Source organism: Microcaecilia unicolor, chromosome 1 (assembly GCF_901765095.1).
Source record: "Microcaecilia unicolor chromosome 1, aMicUni1.1, whole genome shotgun sequence".
In the NCBI taxonomy this organism is placed as follows: Eukaryota; Metazoa; Chordata; class Amphibia; order Gymnophiona; family Siphonopidae; genus Microcaecilia; species Microcaecilia unicolor.
Genome location: NC_044031.1, coordinates 103,963,092 through 103,985,540, shown reverse-complemented (window position 1 = coordinate 103,985,540; position 22,449 = coordinate 103,963,092). Strand labels below are relative to the sequence as shown.

Sequence of the window (22,449 nt, the reverse complement as noted above, 5' to 3'; positions counted from 1 at the left end):
CAGCCTGAAACCACTGGGAAGCTAGGGTCCATTGAGCAGATCTCATGTGAAGGCGGGCCATGGGAGTCACATGAACTGTGGAGGCCATGTGGCCCAGCAATCTCAACATCTGCCGAGCTGTGATCTGCTGGGACGCTCGCACCCGCGAGACGAGGGACAACAAGTTGTTGGCTCTCGTCTCTGGGAGATAGGCGCGAGCCGTCCGAGAATGTGCTTATAGGCGTCCTTCAAGTCCAGAGAGCATAGCCAATCGTTTTCCTGAATCATGGGGAGAAGGGTGCCCAGGGAAAGCATCCTGAACTTTTCTTTGACCAGATATTTGTTCAGGGCCCTTAGGTCTAGGATGGGACGCATCCCCCCTGTTTTCTTTTCCACAAGGAAGTACCTGGAATAGAATCCCAGCCCTTCCTGCCCGGATGGCACGGGCTCGACCGCATTGGCGCTGAGAAGGGCGGAGAGTTCCTCTGCAAGTACCTGCTTGTGCTGGAAGCTGTAAGACTGAGCTCCAGGTGGACAATTTGGAGGTTTTGAGGCCAAATTGAGGGTGTATCCTTGCCGGACTATTTGGAGAACCCACTGATCGGAAGGTTACGAGAGGCCACCTTTGGTGAAAAGCTTTCAACCTCCCTCCGACTGGCAGGTCGCCCGGCACTGACACCTGGATGTCGGCTATGCTCTGCTGGAGCCAGTCAAAAGCTCGTCCCTTGCTTTTGCTGGGGAGCCGAGGGGCCTTGCTGAGGCGCACGCTGCTGACGAGAGCGAGCGCGCTGGGGCTTAGCCTGGGCCGCAGGCTGTCGAGAAGGAGGATTGTACCTACGCTTGCCAGAAGAGTAGGGAACAGTCTTCCTTCCCCAAAAAAATCTTCTACCTGTAGAGGTAGAGGCTGAAGGCTGCCGGCGGGAGAACTTGTCGAATGCGGTGTCCCGCTGGTGGAGCTGCTCTACCACCTGTTCGACTTTTTCTCCAAAAATATTATCCGCAGGGCAAGGCGAGTCCGCAATCCGCTGCTGGATTCTATTCTCCAGGTCGGAGGCACGCAGCCATGAGAGTCTGCGCATCACCACACCTTGAGCAGCGGCCCTGGACGCAACATCAAAGGTGTCATACACCCCTCTGGCCAGGAATTTTCTGCACGCCTTCAGCTGCCTGACCACCTCCTGAAATGGCTTGGCTTGCTCAGGGGGGAAGCTTGTCCACCAAGCCCGCCAACTGCCGCACATTGTTCCACATGTGTATGCTCGTGTAGAGCTGGTACGACTGAATTTTGGCCACGAGCATAGAGGAATGGTAGGCCTTCCTCCCAAAGGAGTCCAAGGTTCTAGAGTCCTTGCCCGGGGGCGCCGAAGCATGCTCCCTAGAACTCTTGGCCTTCTTTAGGGCCAAATCCACAACTCCAGAGTCATGAGGCAACTGAGTGCGCATCAGCTCTGGGTCCCCATGGATTCGGTACTGGGACTCAATCTTCTTGGGGATGTGGGGATTACTTAGTGGCTTGGTCCAGTTCGCCGGCAATGTCTTTTTGAGGACATGATGCATGGGTACTGTGGACGCTTCCTTAGGTGGAGAAGGATAGTCCAGGAGCTCAAACATTTCAGCCCTGGGCTCGTCCTCCACAACCACCGGGAAGGGGATGACCGTAGACATCTCCCGGACAAAGGAAGCGAAAGACAGACTCTCGGGAGGAGAAAGCTGCCTTTCAGGAGAGGGATCAGAAGGAAGACCCTCAGACTCCTCGTCAGAGAAATATCTGATGTCTTCTTCTTCTTCCCACGAGGCCTCACCATCGGTGTCAGACACAAGTTCACGGACCTGGGTCTGCAACCCTGCCCGGCTCGACTCCGTGGAACCACGGCCACGGTGGGAGCGTCGAGAGGTAGACTCCCTCGCCCGCACCGGCAAAGCTCCCTCCGCCGACGTAGTCGGGGAGCCTTCCTGGTAGGCTACCGCAGTCGGTGAGACCGCACCCCGGGCAATGGGCCAGCCGGCGCCTCACTCGACAGTACCAGTGGCGCAAGCACCCCCGGTACCGGAGGGGTAGGGCGCAACAGCTCTCCCAGGATCTCTGGGAGAACGGCCCGGAGGCTCTCGTTCAGAGCAGCTGCAGAAAAAGGCATGGAAGTCGATGCAGGCGTCGATGTCAGAGTCTGTTCCGGGCGTGGAGGCTGTTCCGGGCTGTCCAAAGGGGAGCGCATCGATACCTCTTGAACAGAGGGCGAGCGGTCCTCTCGGTGCCGATGCCTACTGGGTGCCGACTCCCTCGGCGACCCAGAGCTCTCGGTGCCGACACGGGAAGGGGACCGGTGATGATGCTTCTTCGATTTCTTGGAACGAAGCATGTCACCGGAGCTTCCCGGCACCGACGAGGAGGACGTAAAATCCAGCCGTCTCTTCCTCGGGGCCGAGGCCGAAGGAGGTCGGTCTCGGGGGGGCTGTACCGCAGGAGCCCTCAGGGTAGGGGGAGACCCACCCGAAGGCTCACCGCCACCAGCAGGGGAATGGACAGCCCTCACCTGCACTCCAGACGAAGCACAACTGTCCGACGACATCAGCAGACGAGGAGGTCTCGATACCACCGACGCAGCCTTCCGATGTCGCCCCGATGCAGAGGGCCGATGCCTTGATGCAATCGGGGACGAAGATGAAGGTCCAGGCGCCGACGACGTCGAAGCAGTCGATACTCCCGGTGCCGATGCAGACGAAGAGCCCGAGAACAAAACGTTCCACTGGGCTAATCTCGCTACCTGAGTCCGCTTTTGCAAAAGGGAACACAGACTACAGGCCTGCGGGCGGTGCCCAGCCCCCAGACACTGAAGACACGACACGTGCCTGTCAGTGAGCGAGATTACCCGGGCGCACTGGGTGCACTTCTTGAAGCCGCTGGAAGACTTCGATGTCATGGGCGGAAAAATCGCGCCGGCGAGATCAAAACTCGAAATGGCGAAATTGGCACTGCAAAAATAGGGGGAAGAAAAACTTCGACAGAGGCCTAAATAGGGCCTACCCCGACGACGAAAGAAAACTTACCGGGGCAAAGACTGGAAGTACGGGAAGGGAGAAAACCATAAAGGTCTCCTTCCGACACCTTTTTTTTTTTTTTTTTTAAAGACAAAGTCGATAAACGACGCGCGATGTCAACTTTGGGGCGCAAACGGCGAAACACGACCGTACTGAGCGCGGACAAAAGAAGACTGGCCGGCACGAGCCGGTTCGGGCGGAAAGACGGCCGCGCATGCGGGGTGCGCATCGGCGCGCGAGGACTAGCAAAGGACTTTGCTAGAAAGTGTTCCGATTGGAGGGGCTGCCGTGGACGTCACCCATCAGTGAGAACAAGCAGCCTGCTTGTCCTCGGAGAATTAGTAGAAACGGTTGCGCCTCTTCTGGTGTCAAAACTTTTACTTGCCATCTTGATAAAAGGCTAAGGTGAAAGAATGTTGCCACTTGTACCACTCACCCTTTTACTCATTTCTGCATCAGAGGTCCGAGTTCCACTCGGCATTTTAATATTGTGGCAGCAAGATCTTGCTATAGATCTAACTCATACACGTCCCAGACTATTGATTCTTTCATCCTGGCTTTATAGTCAGGATTGCCTCTTTGCCCTTAAAGTCTGCAAAATATGCCACTATATCTTTTAGCCAGTTTAGGAGTACTCTTCCTAATGTACGATGAGCTCTTACCAGCTTAATATCTGCTTCGCAGACCTTAGTTTGTTCATCCAATAGTAGCATTGACGCAATTTATTTTTTCTTAATCGCCTCGCATTCTGTATATTCAGCTCCCTCAGGACCTCTGCATATGCGAAGGTTACACCTTTAACTATGGCTTTTAAGGTCTTCTGGCTTGACTAGAACATAGGACTCATGCTGCTTATATCCCTGTTGCTGCGAGTCTGTGGCCTGGTCCTCCAATCGACTCTTGACCTTGTCCACTCTATGGCCCAAGTCTGTTATTCCTTTTCAAGTGAGCAGCTAGAGCTGTAGCTCTGAATGCACTGCTCCAATATCTGCTTTAATCTCATAACAAAATTCTCCTTACGCTCATCATCTAGTTGTCATTAATCTTGCAATGATAGTAAACTTCTATCCAGGTCAGGTTGAGCAACCTCACCAGTTATCAACTTCATGGTCACCATCTTGTCTGCTATGACAGAACCTTGGGAGATCGGCCAATATGCGAATATTGTCAGATCAGGGTGACGCAGGATAGACTTGTATGCCAACATGTATTTCTAGTACAATTTTCCAAAGCTAGTCTCGTTTCCACTTTTGATAACATAGATGCACCATGCATTGCAAAAGATAAGTGCAGAACTCAGGGCTCACACAGCCATCAAGCTCGGTGATGTCACTTCCTCCCAGCATAGCCTTTCCAATGGGGCCTTTTAACAGTTCACCATACCTATCCTGGAAATGACCGTTTCAATTATAGCACTCATCTCAGCAAATAGACCGGTAAGCTTCTAGCTTAGGTACCTTAGTCTCTAGAAGGCACAGAAGGGCTCAGTTCAGACCTCATTCCGGCCCATCCTCCCACCCCTAACTCAACTCTTCATTTATAGTCAATTATTCCAATTAAAACAAGAGAGGAATTTTCAATTTTTATTAGAGTCTGAATTACATTTAATTAGTTTCTAAGAAGCAAACCCTAAATAAATTACAAATTACAACAGTCAAAAGGATTACTATATTCACTTGATATCCCTAGTACTGTAAGAAGTTTTAATTAAACAACTCTATAATACAAAGATGCAGTCAGCAGTCCAGAAGCGAGAGGGGTGCTATCCAGTCTTTTGCATTGAGTATCACATGTATGACTATCTCCCAGTTGGTGAGATGTCATATGTGTGTGCTCAATGCAAAGAGCTCCTAGCTCTCAGAGAACGAGTCCGTTCTCTTAAGGCTTGAGTAGCAGACTTGGAGGAGCTGAGGGAGAGGGGTACATAGAAGAGGCCTACAGGTATGTTGTAGAGAAGTCCCACCTCCAATCTGGCAGCCTCTGTGCTGCCTTGGAGGAGAAAGACCTTCTAAAAAGGAGAGCATCACCCTGGTGAGGCTGGAAGTAATCCTGTAGACAGGACCACCTCACCTCTTGCACCGAGAATGTGTCTCCAGGAGTTCGTGCCCAGGTGGGAAGGGTTAGGGCAGCTGTTGTAGTTGGTGATTCGATTATTAGGCATGTAGACAGCTGGGTGGCTGGTGGATGTGAGGATCGCCTGGTCACTTGCCTGCCTGGTGTGAAGGTGGCAGACCTCATGAATCACCTAGATAGAATTTTAGATAGTGCTGGGGAGGAGCCGGCTGTCTTGGTACATGTGGGTACCAACCACATAGGAAAATGTGGGAGAGGTTCTGGAAGCCAAATTTAGGCTCTTAGGTAGAAAGCTCAAATCCAGATCCTCTAGGGTAGCATTTTCTGAAGTGCTACCCGTTCCACGTGCAGGGCCCAAGCGATAGAAAGAGCTCCGGAGTCTCAATGCATAGATGAGATAATGGTACAGGGCGGAGGGTTTTAGATTTGTTAGGAACTGGGCAACATTCTGGGGAATGGGGAGGCTATTCCGAAAGGACGGGCTCCACCTTAACCAGGGTGGGAACAGGCTGCTGGCATCGGTTTTTAAAAAGGAGATAGAGCACCTTTTAAACTAGAGACTGGAGGAAGGCCGACAGTTGCTCAAAAGCGCATGGTTCAGAATAAGGTATCTTTTAAAGATATCACCGAAACAGGGAAGACAGGGTATCTGATAGTGAGGTTGCAAAAGAGACCAAAGTAGATCAAGTGTCCTGAAATAAAAATCAGACAAAAGATTGCAAATTAATACTGTCAAGTACTGAGCAAGTTGTAAATTGGAACAGTTTGAAATGTCTATATGCGAACGTAAGAAGCCTAAGAAATAAGATGGGAGAGTTAGAATATATCGCACCAAATGAAAAATTAGATAGACATAATAGGCAACTCCGAGACCTGGTGGAAGGAGGATAACCAGTGGGATACTGTCATACCGGGGTACAAATTATATAGCAGTGATAGGGGGGATCGAATTGGTGGAGGAGTAGCACTGTATGTTAAGGAGGGCCTTGAATCAAATAGATTGAAAATTCTGCAGGAGACACAGCACATCTTGGAATCCCTATGGATTGAAATTCCATGTGTAAAGGGGAAAAGTGATACAAGTGTACTACCATCCACCTGGCCAGGATGAACAGATGGATGTAGAAATGTTATCGGAAATTAGGGAGGCTAACAAACTGGGCAATTCCTTGACAAAATCAAGGACTGCTTTATGGAGCAGCTGGTACAAGAGCCAAAGGAGGAGGAAACATTCTAGACCTAGTCCTTAGTGGAGTGCATGATCTGGTGCGGGACGTAATGGTGTAGGGGCCGCTTGATAACAGTTTTCATAATATGATCAGATTTGATATTAGCTTTTGAGTAAGTATAAACAGGAAATCAAATACGTTAGCATTTAACTTTAAAAAAGGAGACTATGATAAAATGAGAACAGTGAAAAAGAAATTTAGAGGAGCGGCTGCAAGGGTCAAAAATTTACATCAGGCATGGATGCTGTTCAAAAATACCATCCTGGAAGCCCAGGCCAATATATTCCGTGTATTAAAAAAGGAAGGAGGAAGACCAAATGACAGCCGGCATGGTTAAAAAGAGAGGTGAAAGAAGCTATTAGAGCTAAAAGAAAATGGAAGAAGGAACAGATTGAAACTAATAAGAAACAGCATAAGGAATGTCAAGTCAAATGCAAAGCGCTGATAAGGAAGGCAAAGAGGGACTTTGAAAGAAAGACTGCTTTGGAGGCAAAAACGCATAGTAACAATTTTTTTTAGGTATACTAAAAGCAATAAGCCGGCAAAAGAATCGACTGGTCAACTAGATGGCCGAGGGGTAAAAGGGGCGATCAGGGAAGACAAAGCCACAGCAGACAGATTAAATGAATTATTTGCTTCGGTCTTCACCGAAGAAGATTTGGGAGAGATACCGGTGCCAGAAATGGATGCTGACGAGTCAGAAAAACTGAAGGAAATCTCTGTAAACCTAGAGGATGTAATGGGGCAATTTGACAAATTCATCCTACAGTACTGATAGAATTGAAAAACGAACTGGCGGAACTATTATTAGTAATATGTAATTTATCTTTAAAATCGAGTGTGGTACTGGAAGATTGGAGGGTAGCTCATGTAACGCCAATATTTTAAAAAGGTTCCAGAGGGGATCCGGGAAATTATTGACCGGTGAGCCTGACGTCGGTGCTGGGCAATATGGTAGAGTATTATAAATAACAAAATTACAGAGCATATTCAAAAGCATGGATTAATGAGACAAAGCCAACAGGATTTATTGAAGGGAAATGTTGCCTCGCCAATCTATTAGATTTCTTTGAAGGGGTGAACAAACATGTGGATAAAGGTGAGCCAGTTGATATTGTGTATCTGGATTTTCAGAAGGCATTTGACAAAGTACCTCATGAAAGACTTCAGAAGAAATTGGAGAGTCACAGGATAGGAAGAAGTGTCCTATTGTGGATGAAGAAATGGTTAAAGGATAGAAAACAGAGAGTAGGGTTAGATGGTCAGTATTCTCAATGAAGAAGGGTAGATAGTGGAGTTCCCCAGGGGTCTGGTGTTGGGATTGCTGCTTTTTAACATATTTATAAATGATCTAGAGATGGGAGTAACTAGTGAGGTAATTAAATTTGCTGAAGACTTATTCAAAGTCGTTAAATTGCAAGAGGATTGTGAAAAATTACAAGAGGATATCACGAGATTGGGAGATGAAGAGAGTGGTGGATGCTTGGAATGCTCTCCCGCGGGAGGTGGTGCACAGGAAAACGGTAATGGAATTCAAACATGCGTGGGATAAATGGCAGATGACGTTTAATGTGAGGAAATGCAAAGTGATGCATGTGGGAAAGAGGAACCCGAACTATAGCTACATAATGCAATGTTCCACGTTAGGAGTCACTGACCAAGAAAGGGATCTCGGCGTCGTTGTTGATGATGATACGTTGAAACCCTCTGCTCAGTGTGCGGCGGCAGCTAAGAAAGCAAATAGAATGTTAGGTATTATTAGAAAAGGAATGGATAACAAAAGTAAGGACATTATAATGCCTTTGTATCGGTCCATGTGTGACTGCACCTCGAATATTGTGTTCAATTCTGGTCGCCGCATCTCAAAAAAAAGATATAGTGGAATTAGAAAAGGTACAGAGAAGGGCAACAAAAATTATAAAGGGAATGGGACAACTTCCCTATGAGAAAAGGCTGAAGTGGCTACAGCTCTTCAGCTTGGAGAAAATATGGCTGAGGGGAGATATGATAGAGGTCTATAAAATAATGAGTGGAACGGGTAGACGTGAAGCATCTGTTTACGCTTTCCAAAAATACTAGGACTAGGGGGCATGCAATAAGGCTACAAAGTAGTAAATTTAATACAAATCGTAGAAAATTTTTCTTCACTCAATGTGTAATTAAACTCTTGAATTCGTTGCCAGAGAATGTGGTAAAGGTGGTTAGCTTAGCAAAGTTTAAAAAAGGTTTGGACAGCTTCCTAAAGGAAAAGTCCATAGACCATTATTAAATTGAACCTTTTCGGGATCTTGCCAGGTATTTGTGACCTGGATTGGCAACTGTTGGAAACAGAATGCTGGGCTTGATGGACCTTTTGTCTGTCCTAGAGTGGCAATACTTATGCTAGACACACTCAATTTTAATAGCACATATCAGTTCCAAACACTCACTTGTAATCCCAATCTAGTTTGTTTTGCCCTCATCACCTTTACCCGAGTTTTTTTCCTTTACACAGTTCAACTGAATTACTTATTCTTGATCCTGGTGCAATCTCATTATACAGCTGCATTCCCATTCAGAAAGGAAGTCTACTTATCCTAGATTCACCTGTCATCTCGGAGATAACCAACAACATTACTGGATTCCAATGCTGTTCTCCAATCTGATGTTTGTTTACTGGCTCAGAAGCCACTGGAGACTGTACAAGAGCTCTCCTTCCATCTTCAAGTGGCCAATCATCACTGTTATCTAGCCCATGAAACATCTGTCACTAATTCCTGCTGTTGCCTGCACTCTAGGACCCACATTGCTGGCCCATAGCCATTCTAAGTCACAATCTAGCTAACAGTATTTTTATTTTTCTTACATTTGTACCCCTCGCTTTCCCACTCATAGCAGGTTCAATGCGGCTTACATATTATATACAGGTACTTATTTGTACCTGGGGCAATGGAGGGTTAAGTGACTTGTCCAGAGTCACAAGGAGCTGCCTGTGCCTGCAGTGGGAATCAAACCCAGTTCCCCAGGAAAGTCCACCACTCTAACCACTAGGCCACTCCTCCACTTACATTATGCATTTACCCTTTGGCTTATAAGCAGAGTTGCCTACACAGTTTTGGTGTTGTAGGCTGGTTTGAATGGCTGAGCTCCAAGACAGTGGTCTAAAATTGTTATGACTACAAAAATAAATACACAAATTAAAAACAGTCTTCCAAGCAGTGCTTTTGTAAAAGCTCCTTTGGTCAAAACAGTCATTCAAACTATGGTATGAGGGTCCCATACTGGGCTCCAGTTGCTGCTTTTATTCAATGCAAAAATAGCACGTTCTCTTTTGGGATTTTACTGTTTTTCCTGTGGTTTTCTTATTTACATTGTGAATGTTTCTCTCTCTCTCTGACCAAGTACTCAACAAATAGTTAAGTTCTGAAACTTGTTGCCAGAGGAAGTAGTAACAGCAGTTAGCGTATCTGGGTTTAAAAAAGGTTTGGACAAGTTCCTGAAGGAAAAGTCCATAGTCTGCTATTGAGACAAACATGGGTAAGCCAATACTTGCCCTGGGATTGGTAGTATGGAATGTTGCTACTATTTGGATTTCTGCCAGGTTTGGAAACAGGATACTGGGCTAGATGGACCATTGGTCTGATCCAGTATGACTATTCTTATATTACCACAGCACTCTCATGGGTTGTAAAGGGTATACACGCTTTCCTCTATGTAATACCCCTTTCACAGCCCTCAGCTTGTGAGTCAGTGTGTGGCTGACTCATCCTGTTTCTCCATGAAGAAAGTGGGATTATTTATCTGTAACAGTAGTGGGGGAGAAGGGCGTCTTAGTAGACAGCAGGATGAGTCACCCATAAAACATCCACCTACTTTCCCCTCTTGAAAGAAGCTGCCTACAGCTGAAAAACACAATGGAGAGGTAAGTGGCAGGCATTGTGGTGACTGGGGGTGGGGGAAGATTGCCTGGTACATGCTTAGAAAGGTCTTTCCAGGCTTTTTCTGAGCTCTAGGAGACTTAATCTGTGTTATGGCACCATTAGATGATGTCACCAGTATGTTACTGAGTTATCCTGCTGTCTGTGGTTACAAATTTCAATTTTCTATCCTAACTAAATCTCACTTTGTATCAAGTTTTACAAAACTGAAATACAGCTACTTTAAGAACCACAGTGTTGAATACTCCATGCTGCAGTCAGGTTTACCTGTGGATGATGCCATGTCTATGGAGATAATCAAGAGCCAATGCGACTTCAGAAATGTACTTGACAGCCATTTCTTCATCAAAATATCCATAAATATGTAAGAGAGATTTAACATCACCACCAATAAGGTACTCCATCACCTAGCATTTTCCAAAACAAAACATTGTGCTTAAGCATAATACAGAATAAAGACGATGTGTAAATGCATAGCATTCAACACCTGCATTTTATAAGACAGGTAAGAAATAAAAAGTGAGTATTTCTGAAATACCTTACTAGAAATTCTTGTTTCAAGCATGAATTTTGCAATTCTTGGACCTGTTAGAGAAAAGGTTATTTTCTTATAAATACATAGCCCTCTGTCATTTTATATCTATACATCAAGGCTCAACAAATCCCAAGTGCCAGGTTACCATGACGTCTAAGAAGTTGCACCCTTGCGTCTCAAACTCCCCCCCTCCCAACTTTCACAATGCTAGATCATTTATAAATATGTTAAAAAGCAGTGGTCCCCCAGCACAGACCCCTGGGGAACCCCACTATCTACCTTTCTCCATTGAGAATACTATTTAACCCTACTCTGTTTTCTATCTTTTAACCAGTTTTTAATGCACAACAGGATACAGCGAAGATACATACCTGTAGCAGGTATTCTACGAAGACAAAAGCTGATTGTTCTCACGATTGGGTGACGTCCACGGCAGCCCCAGGAATGGAAATCTTCCCAGCAACAAAAAAATTTGCTAGAGCCTTCGAGCACACGAGTGCGTGCACCGCACATGCGCAGCTATCTTCCCGCCCGTCACGCAAGAGTCCCGCTTCAGTTAAATAAAAAGCAATAACAAAGAAAAAGGACAACTCCAAAGGGGAGGCGGGCGGCTTTGTGAGAACAATCAGCCTGCTGTCCTCGGAGAATACCTGCTACAGGTATGTATCTTCGCTTTCTCCGAGGACAAGCAGGCTGCTTGTTCTCACGATTGGGGTATCCTTAGCAACCAGGCTCACTCAAAACAACAAAGAAGGTCAATTGGGCCTCGCAACGGCAAGGACATAACAAGGATTGACCTACGAAGTAGAACATCTAACTGAGAGTGCAGCCTGGAACAGAAAAATGGGCCTAGGGGGGTGGAGTTGGATTCTAAACCCCAAACAGATTCTGCAGCACCAACTGCCCAAACCGACTGTCGCGTCGGCTATCCTGCTGGAAGCAGTAGTGAGATTTGAATGTGTGGATTGATAACCACGTCGCAGCCTTGCAAATCTCTTCAATAGTGGCTGACTTCAAGTGGGCCACTGACGCTGCATTGCTCTAACACTATGAGCCGTGACATGACCCTCAAGAGTCAGCCCAGCTTGGACTAAGTGAAGGAAATGCAATCTGCTAGCCAATTAGAAATGGTGCGTTTCCCAACAGCAACTCCCCTTTTGTTGGGATCGAAAGAAACAAACATCTGGGCGGACTGTCTGAAGGGGCTTTTCCGCTCCACATAAAAGGTCAATGCTCTCTTGCAGTCCAATGTATGGAAATGACGTTCAGCAGGGTGGGTATGAGGACGGGGAAAAATGTTGGCAAGACAATTGACTGGTTCAGATGGAACTCCGAAACACCTTTGGCAGGAACTTAGGGTAAGTGCGGAGGACTACTCTGTTGTGATGAAACTTGAGATAAGGAGCATAGACTACCAAGGCTTGAAACTCACTGACCCTACGAGCTGAAGTAATCGCCACCAAGAAAACGACCTTCCAGGTCAAGTACTTCAGATGGCAGGAATTCAGAGGCTCAAAAGGAGCTTTCATCAGCTGGGTGAGAACGACGTTGAGATGCCATGACACTGGTGGAGGTTTGATAGGGGGCTTTGAGAAAAGCAAACCTCTCATGAATCGAACAACTAAAGGCTGTCCAGAGATAGGCTTACCCTCTACACGATAATGATAAGCACTAATCACACTAAGGTGAACTCTTACGGAGTTGGTCTTGAGACCAGACTCTGACAGGTGTAGAAGGTATTCAAGCAGGGTCTATTTAGGACAAGAGCGAGGATCTAGGGCTTTGCTGTCACACCAGACGGCAAACCTCCTCCATTTAAAAGAGTAACACCTCTTCGTGGAATCTTTCCTGAAAGTAAGCAAGACTCGGGAGACACCCTCTGAAAGGCCCAAGGAAGCAAATTCTACGCTCTCAACATCCAGGCCGTGAAAGCCAGAGACTGGAGGTTGGGATGCAGAAGCACTCCCTCGTTCTGAGTAATGAGGGTTGGAAAACAGTCCAATCTACACGGTTCTTCGGAGGACAACTCCAGATGAAGAGGGAACCAAATCTGACGTGGCCAGAAGGAAGCAATCAGAATCATGGTTCCGCAGTCTTGTTTGTGTTTCAGCAGTCTTCCCTACTAGAGGTATGGGAGGATAGGCATACAGAAGGCCCTTCCCCCAATGAAGGAGAAAGGCATCTGACGCTAGTCTGTCGTGGGCCTGAAGCCTGGAACAGAACCGAGGGACTTTGTGATTGATCTGAGTGGCAAAAAGATCCGAGGGGGTGCCCCACGCTCGGAAGATCTTGCGAACGACACCAGAGTTGAGCGACCACTCGTGAGGTTGCATGATCCTGCTCAACCTGTTGGCCAGACTGCTGTTTACGCCTGCCAGATACGTGGCTTGGAGAAACATGCCGTGACGGCGAACCCAAAGCCACATCTGGACGGCTTCCCGACACAGAGGGCGCGATCCGGTGCCCCCCCTGCTTGTTGATGTAGTACATGGCAACCTGATTGTCTGTCTGAATTTGAAAGCCTTTAGTGCGTTCCAGACCGCTCGCAACTCCAGGAGACTGATCTGAAGACTTTTCTCCTGGGAGGGACCAAACTCCTTGAGTGTGAAGCCCATCTACATGAGCTCCCCACCCCAGGAGGGATGCATCCGTTGTCAGCACTTTGTGAGGATGAGGAATTTGAAAAGGACGTCCCAAGGTCAAATTAGATCGAACTGCCCTCCACTGAAGGGAATTGTGAAATTCAGTGGACAGCTGGATTACATCCTCTAGATTCCCGGCAGCCTGATACCACTGGGAAGCTAGGTTCCATTGAGCAGATCTCATATGAAAGACGGGCCATGGGTGTCACATGAACTGTGGAGGCCATATGGCCCAGAAGTCTCAACATCTGCCAAGCTGTGATCCACTGAGACGCTCTGGCCATTGAAACTAGAGACAGAAGATTGTCTGCTCTCATCTCGGGGAGATAGGCGTGAGACATCTGTGAATCTAGCAGAGCTCCAATAAATTCCAGTCTTTGAACAGGAAGGAGATGGGACTTGGGGTAATTACAAACCCGAGTAGCTCCAGCAGTTGAATAGTCAACTGCATGGACTGTAGAGCTGCTGCCTCCGAGGTGTTCTTCACCAGCCAATTGTCAAGATAAGGGAACACATGTACTCCCAGTCTGCGTAGTGACACTGCAACTTCTGCCAGGCATTTTGTAAACACCCTGGGCGCAGACACGAGACCAAAGGGCAGCACACAATACTGGAAGTGCTGCGCTCCTAGACAGAATCGAAGATACCTCCTGTGAGCTGGAAGTATCGGGATGTGTGTATAAGCATAGCCAATCGTTTTGCTGAATCATGGGGAGAAGGGTGCCCAGGGAAACTATCCTGAACTTTTCTCGGACCAGGTATTTGTTCAGGGCCCTTAGGTCTAGGTTGGGACGCATCCCCCCTGTTTTCTTTTGCACAAGGAAGTACCTGGAATAGACTTCCTGCCCTGGTGGAACGGGCTCAACCGCACTGGCACTGAGAAGGGCGGAGAGTTCCTCTGCAAGTTACCTGCCTGTACTGGAAGCTGAAGGACTGAGCTCCCAGTGGGCAATTTGGAGGTTTGGAGATCAAATTGAGGGAGTGTCCTAACCGGACTATTTGGAGAACCCACCGATCGAAGGTTACAAGAGACTACCTTTGGTGAAAAAATTTTAACCTCCCTCCAATCGGTAGATCGTCCGGCACAGACACTTTGATAGCGGCTATGCTCAACTGGAGCCTGTCAAAAGCCTGTCCCTGGCTTTTGCTGGGGAGCTGCAGGGGCCTGTCTGGGCGCAGCCTGAGAAGGCTGTCGGGAAGAAGGATTGTACCTAAGCTTATTATAGGCATAGGGAGCATTCCTTCTTCCCCGGAAAAAACGTCTACCTGATGAGGTAGAAGCTGAAGGCGCCCGGCGGGAGAGATTGCCCATAGCTGATTCCCGCTGGTGGAGATGTTCGACCACCTGCTCGACTTTCTCGCCAAAAATATTATCCCCCCGGCAAGGGACATCCGCAATCCGCTGCTGGACTCGATTGTCCAGGTCAGAGGCAAGCAGCCATGAGAGTCTGCGCATCGCTATACCCTGAGCAGCGGCTCTGGATGCAACATCAAGAGTCAGGACAGGAATTTACGACACGCCTTCAGCTGCCTGACCACCTCCTGAAAAGGCCTGGCGTGCTCCACAGGGAGCTTGTCCACCAAGTCCGCCAGTTGCTTTACATTATTCCGCTTGAGGATGCTCGTGTAGAGCTGGTATGACTGAATCTTGGACACGAGCATAGAGGACTGATAGGCCTTTCTCACAAACGAGTCAAGAGTTCTATTCCCGCCCCGGGGGCACAGAGGCGAAATCTCTAGTACTCTTGGCCCTCTTGAGAGCGGAATCCACAACCAGAGTCGTGAGGTAACTGCAACCTCATCAACTCAGGCTCTCCATGAATCCGATATTGGAACTCAGCTTTTTGGGGATGGTGGGGTTAGTTAGTGTTTTTTTCCAGTTCCTCAGCAATGTCTCTTTAAGGACATTATGCAGAGGAACAGTGGATGATTCCGTAGGTGGCGAAGGATAGTCAAGGACCTCGAGCATCTCAGTCCTGGGCTCCTCCTCAGATACCACAGGGAAGGGAATAGCCACAGACATTTCTCGGACAAATGAAGAGAAAGAAAGACTCTCTGGGGGAGAAAGATTTCTTTCTGGTGAAGGAGTGGGATCAGAGGGAAGACCACAAGACTCCTCAGAAGAGAAATATCTGGGATCTCCTCCCTCATCCCACGAGGCATCCTCCTCAGTATCGGACAAGGGTTACCGAACTGCATTCCAAAACCGGGCCCGTCTCGACGCCGAGGAACCATATCCCCGATGGCAATGCCGAGAAGTCGACTCCCGTGCCAGCGGCGATAAAGCTCCCTCCATCGATGTCGACGGGGACTCAACCTGGGTGGCAGCCGACGCAGATGCCGCAAGCAGAACCGGCGTCGGGAACCTCACCACAGGGACAGAACCAGCTGCCGCTTCCATCAACGGTGCCAAAGGCGCAAGCACCCCCGGCACCAGAACAGGCTGATGCAGCAATCCTTTCAGCAAACCTGGAAGAATGGCTCGGATGCGCTCGTCCAGAGTTGTTGTCGAGCAAGGCTGCAGGGCCGGTGTAGGAACCGGGTCCAGAATCTGTTGAGGTCGAGGAGGTGGTCCAAAGAGCGATGCACCGACACCTCCTGAATGGAGGGTGAACGCTCCTCCCGGCGCTTCACGGGTGCTGAATCCTTCAACGCCCCGGAGATCCCAGTACCGTGCTTAGAAGGAGACCGATGACGATGCTTCTTTGCCTTCACTCGAAGCACGTCAATTGATACTCCTCGGTACCGACGAGGAGGACGTGGAATCCACACACCTCCTCGGGGTCGGGTCCGAGAGTGGTCGGTCCCGGTGGGCCTGTCCAGCAGGAGTCCCACCCGATGGCTCACTACTCCCAGCGTGTGGTGTCCAGACAGCCATTACCTGTGCTCCTGATGTTGATGCCATCTCCGGTACTGATATCGACGACGACGACCGTGGTACCGATGTCGACAAAGAACTGGGCGAAGCTCCAAAAAGGCGATATCGAAGAGCTTGTCTCGATGCTTGTGTCCACTTTTTCAAGCTAAGACACAACTTACATGCGTCTGGGCGATGGTCGGGCCCAAGGCAATGAAGACACCACGCGTGAGGGTCAGTACCCGAGATCGCCCGGTTGCACCAAGTACACTTCTTGAAGCTGCTGGGCGTCCTCAATGACATGGATGGAAAAATATCGGCTGCGAAATCAAAATTCTCGATTGTGCCAAAAATAAAGGCACAAAAAGGAGAAAAACGCAAACGTGCGGCCTAAGAGGGCCGCGTCGGAAGCGAAAGAAAACTTAACAGGACCTATAACTAAGAAATAAAGGGTGGTTGTTGTTTTTTAATATTTAAGGGAAACAACTTAAATGAAAAGAAAACGAGGGAAAAGGAGACAAAAACTAAGGAGACAAAAACCAAAAAATCAGTGAAGTTCAGGGCTCACGGAGAGAGACCGCAAGCAGTCACTCTATACCGCGGCGAAAAAAGAACTGAAGCAGGACTCTTACGCGACGGGCGGGAAGATGGCCGCGCTCAAAGGCTCTAAAACATTTTGTCGCTAGGAAATTTCCGTTCCTGGGGCTGCCGTGGACGTCACGCAATCATGAGAACAAGCAGCCTGCTTGTCCTCGGAGAATACCTCCTATCCCATGACTTTCCAATTTCCTCTGGAGTCTTTCATGAGGTACTCTGTCAAACGCCTTTTGAAAATCCAGATACACAATATCGACCGGTTCACCTTTAACGTGTTTGTTCACCCCTTCAAAGAAATGTAATAGATTGGCGAGGCAAGATTTCCCTTCACTAAATCCATGTTGACTTTCATTATTCCATGCTTTTGAATATGCTACTGAATATATTTTGTATATCCACTAATGGCCCTTGTCATATCTAAAATTTCAGATTTCTATCCAGGCAATTCAACCATTTATGAAATGTTTTAAGCTCTTCCTCTGTGCCTTTCCATATCATAAAGATATCATTGATAAACCTAAGTACTATATTAGATGCATAGTCATGTTCCGAAAGAAACTTTCTCAAAGTGGCCCATATAAAAGATGTGCTACAGAGGGGCCCATGGTTGCCACAATGGCTGTACCCTTTATTTGTTGATTTAACAAAAAACAAAATTTAAAAAAAAAAAAAAAAAAAAAAAAAAAAAAAAAACTTACCATGGTAATTCTTAGTTAGTGCTATAGAGGCACGTTCAACTACAAATTCAGTAGGAACCCTCAAATAAAAATCTATGTATAATAGTGTCCCCAATTATCTCAATAGCTTCTCTTTGGGATAAGTTGGTAGAGAGACTTCACATCTAATATAGTCAAAACGATATCTTCTGTACATGTCATGGCACTCAAAGTGTTAATCATATCAGTTGAATCTCGAACGAAGGAAGGGCTTACTTTAACATTAAAGTCTAGAAAAACATATTGGCAAGAATCAACAGCGGTTCCAGTAAGGATCCAATGACAAAAATAATTGATCTTGGGGGGGGGGGGGGGGGGGGGGGGTAATGATTTGTGTATTTTTGAGAGGATATAAATAGTGGTGAGAAGGTGTTCAACAGTTTTAAAAAAAGTCAAATCTTTTTGGATTAAATATTAGCCTTCCTTTTGTCACGTTTACATTTGTTACCTTTAGAAGCAAGATTTCAATTTAAGGTGTCTGTTTTAGCGTAACGATATATGGTCAAACTACTTGCTTATCTGATTACACATTTCTCTTTTTTATTTATTTATTTTTTAAATTTTGTTACATTTGTACCCCGCGCTTTCCCACTCATGGTAGGCTCAATGCGGCAGGCAATAGAGGGTTAAGTGACTTGCCCAGAGTCACAAGGAGCTGCCTGTGCCGGGAATCGAACTCAGTTCCTCAGGACCAAAGTCCACTACCCTAACCACTAGGCCACTCCTCCACTCTGGAGTATTTAAAATCTACAAGGAACACATCTCTCTTCTCTTAAGTTTTCCTTCAGTTCAAAGAGTTAAAGCCAAAAGAATATTTCATGCTTCTTTCATACCACGCAGCATTATACTGGAATTTCCTTCCTCTTTCTTCAACTACAGAAGATTCTGTTATCTAGAAGGCTACTTAAGACATTTCTATATTAAAAAAAAAAACATTTTCTGAGTTTAGATTTATGATTTACTGTGTCTTTACCTGGAAACATATTTTTTCATTGTAATCCTTGAAGTATGCTTCAGTTTTAGTTATCGTTACCCACATCAAACTTGATGATTTTTGAGAGATACAAGATCCTAGTGTAATGCAATTTAAGTAATGTTCTAATTTCTTATCTATCTTTAGATCTCTAGAAAGTATGCTTACTTATCACAACAATGAAACCCCCTTTACCTGATGTGTTTCTTTTTCTTTCGTACTATACTTCATCATTACGTATATTGTCTCACCTTCTTCCTTTGTTCTATTATAATACACTTATTCTGGTGTTCAAGTTTAGTGATATCATCAAGAACAATCATTTCATATGCTTTTATTAAAGAATAGGTACTGCGGGGGGGGGGGGGGGGGGGGGGATTGCCATTTACTTTTACTCCTAACAATTGACATATCTACTGTACTTGCCGTGTCTCTACAGAAATAGTCCATTTTCTTGACTTTCCTAATTTAAAAAGCTCTACTCAAACATTAAAAGCATCATATACAGGAGTTGGTCTTATGTCTCATCCTGTATGGTGGATATCTTCCTCTCCCCCTCCCTTGCCAAAAATTAAGCCCCTCCATTCTCTGTATGGAAATCATGAACTTCTGTTTCCAGAGAACCCCAGATGAAAGGAGAAATTAGGTCTTACCCAATCATTTTCTTTTCTTTCCATTAGTCCTTCCCACTATTCCAGAACCTGTGAGATAGTTGTGTACATCAACCAGCATGTGGAGATAGACAAATGAAAACCGAGCTGAGACATACCTCTCTTGGTATCCAGTCCAGCTACTCAGTATTTATTCTGAGTTCCTCCTTACTGCTTCTCTATATAAACACAACCACCTTAAAACAACTTGCTAACCTAAACACTAACTAGTCGAGCAAAAAAGTGTGGACCCTGATCTCTGGACAATTTGTACAGAACAAGAGATATAAAGGTAGCATGCATGGTGACCGTTGTTATTTGGCCCATTATTTCACACCAACTAAATATCTCAGAAACCTTGGACAGGCCTCTGAAAAAGTGGGAAGAATTGATGGAAAGAAAATCAGGTAAGACCTAATTTTTCATTCCTTTACGTAGCTCCCCACTATTCCAGAATGTATGGAATGTTCAAAAGCAACCCCTAGAATGAGCAGGATCCTGGTGCCGCTGCCCTGAGGACCAAAGTCCCAAAACAGGCTTCCACACTGCAATGGCCACCCTCTATAGGGCTTAGCAAAAGGTATGCAGCGTTGACATCACCACCTTGCAAATATCCGACAGTAAGGTAGTCTCTGCCCAGGATGTCACTGTACATTTTGTAGAATGAGCCTGCAAGACCCGAGGAGCTTGCTTCCCCGCAGGGAATTAGGCTGATGGAGACTATGGGGTCAGTTATCTAGCAACTGTGGGATTGGAAGCCATAAGGCCAAGCCTCCGTTTACCAAAATATGCAGTCTGTCCGATTTGCAAAATCATTCATGACTTTCAGATATCTAATGAGGACTCTATGCATACCAAGAAGCTTCAAGGAAGAATACCGAGCCTCTTCATTCTCTTTGTGAAAACACAGAAGGCTCCACAAATTAGTTGAGCTAAAAAGGCGATACCACTTTCGGAAGAAACCGTGCACAGGGAGCCCCTGCCTCCGCAAAGTCGAGAAAGGGATCCGGACAAGAGAACCTGAAGCTCCAAAATCCCACGTGCCGATACAAAAGTCACCAAGAACACTGTCTTTAGCATAAGATCTTTAAAAGGGGACCTTCTGGAGTGACTCAAAAGGAAATTCTGAAAAGCCCAAGGACAAAATTCAACGTTCCACTCTGGACATGGCATACGAAAGGGAGGCCTCAAGCAGCCCCCTCCTCGCAAAACGATAGCCATGTGAGTCACAAGAGTGGTCTTCTGTAGTCGGCCACTGAAACAGGCCAAAGCGGCAAACTGAACTTTTAGAGAACCCAATGCCAATCCTTTCCGAAGGGCAGCATGGAGAAAAACGCTAGGATGTGTGTCACCTGAGCAGGAAAGGGAGAAAGTCCATGCTCAGAACTTTGCATACACCATGGATGTAGAGTGTTGAATCTGAAGCAAGGTGGCAATGGCCTAATCAGAATAACCTTTTCATCTCAACCAAGCCTAAGACCAAAGGGGCATGGATCCTCCATGAGAACCAGACCTTGTTTCTGTAGGCCGTGTACCTACAGAAGATGGAGAGGACACACATCCAGCAGTTAAATCAGGCCTGCACATCACGACCTCCACAGCCAGTCCAGGGCAATGAGAATGATTTGACCCCAGTGCAATGCAATCCTTTTCAAACACAAAGCCTACCATAGTCCAAGGAGAGAAGACATACAGTAGGGCATCTACGAGCCCAGTTCTTTACAACTGGCTGAAAAACTTGGGCACTTTGGCATTCCTTTGTTGCCATCAAGTCCTGAGGAGGAGAACCTCTCAGTCCACTATCAGTGGAAAACCATGGCTGGATAGTTCCGGGTTGAATGAGTGCCTGCTGAGAAAGTCTGCCTTCACATTCAAGGACCCAGTGATGTGACCTGCCAACAAGCAGACATTTTTCTCCACCCAACTCATGAAGGAGACCACCTCCACTGCCACAGGATAGCTGTGGGTTCCCACCTTGCTTGTTGATAAAAGCCAGCACCATCGGACTGGAACCTCTGCCAGAAAGGGAACAAAATTGTGCAAGGCATTCTTCACTGCCCTAAGCTCCAAGCAATTTATCGACCACTGAGAGTCCTGTTCTGTCCAAATGCCCTGTGCCAGATTAAACTTAATGAGCTTCCCAATCTGGACTTGCTGGCATCCGCTGTCACCACCTCCCATTGTGCTATTGGAAAAGAAGCTCCAAATTCCTGGGTGACAACCACCATTGCATACTTGTCTGGCAAATGGAATCCAAAAAGCCGATGAGTGCCCTCCGTCACTGACCCCAGAATCTTGACTGAGAAGATGAATCTGTTGAACCAGCTCTGACCTCCTGCGTTCTGTGAGGAAGATCATCTCCTGTGCTGTGTCAAATAGAAAGCCCAGGTCCTTCAGCATCTACTATAGAGTTAGTCTGCTCTTCTCAAAATTGATTGCCCAACCCAACAACTACAGAAGACAAGACAACTTTGTCTGTTGCCGCCACGCTGTCTGAAGAGGATGCAAGAATGAGCTAGTTAGTCATTGAGATACAGGTGAATTCCGATTCCATGATGCCAAAGGCTGCCAACACCACAACCTTGATAAGTGTTCTTGGAACAGTGGCAAGACCAAAGGGCAAAGCCCTTAACTGCAAGCAACTGCCCAGGACTGCAAAACGAATACACCTCCGATGCGGCTGCATTATGGGTATATGCAAGTACGCCTCCTTGAGATCAAGGGCAGTGAGAAATTCTCCTGCTTGAATCAAGGCTATGACTGCTCTTAGTGTCCCCATGGAAAAGCAGGACACTAGAAGGCAACAACCTTTGCTATCTAAGACTAGATGAAAGGTGCCTTTCTCCTTTGGGACAATGATGTAGACGAGAGTATCTGCCTCGTACCTGTTTGGCCTAGGGAACTGGAATGGCCCAGAGCATCATCAAGGAATCTACGGTACCCTGAACCTCAACCACCTCAGTTCTCTTTTGACAAGGAAGATGCAAGACAGAGACCGGGCAGGAGAACTCCAACTTGTAACCTTCTGTAAGATTATCCAGAACCCACTGGTCTGATGTAATTTTGACCCACTCCTCCCTGAACTCCCGAAAACACCCTTCCACCGAAGGATGAAAAGAGTGGACCAGCCTCACATCATTGCGAAGCTCTGCAGGCACTGGGCACTCTAGCTGAGAGAGGACTTCCTGTCCGCACAAAAGGAAGATTGATGTCACTGACCATGTTCCTGACAACTAGGCCAGTAC

At 46.9% G+C, this 22,449-nt stretch overlaps 1 protein-coding gene across 1 annotated transcript in view; it reads right to left on the bottom strand.

Moving 5' to 3' along the window:
• Window positions 1–22,449, bottom strand: part of MASTL (microtubule associated serine/threonine kinase like) — a 247,832-nt gene that overhangs the window by 167,519 nt on the left and 57,864 nt on the right. Inside the window, 1 exon segment of the mRNA XM_030200885.1 lies at window positions 10,502–10,641. Coding sequence (XP_030056745.1) covers window positions 10,502–10,641 — 140 coding nt within the window.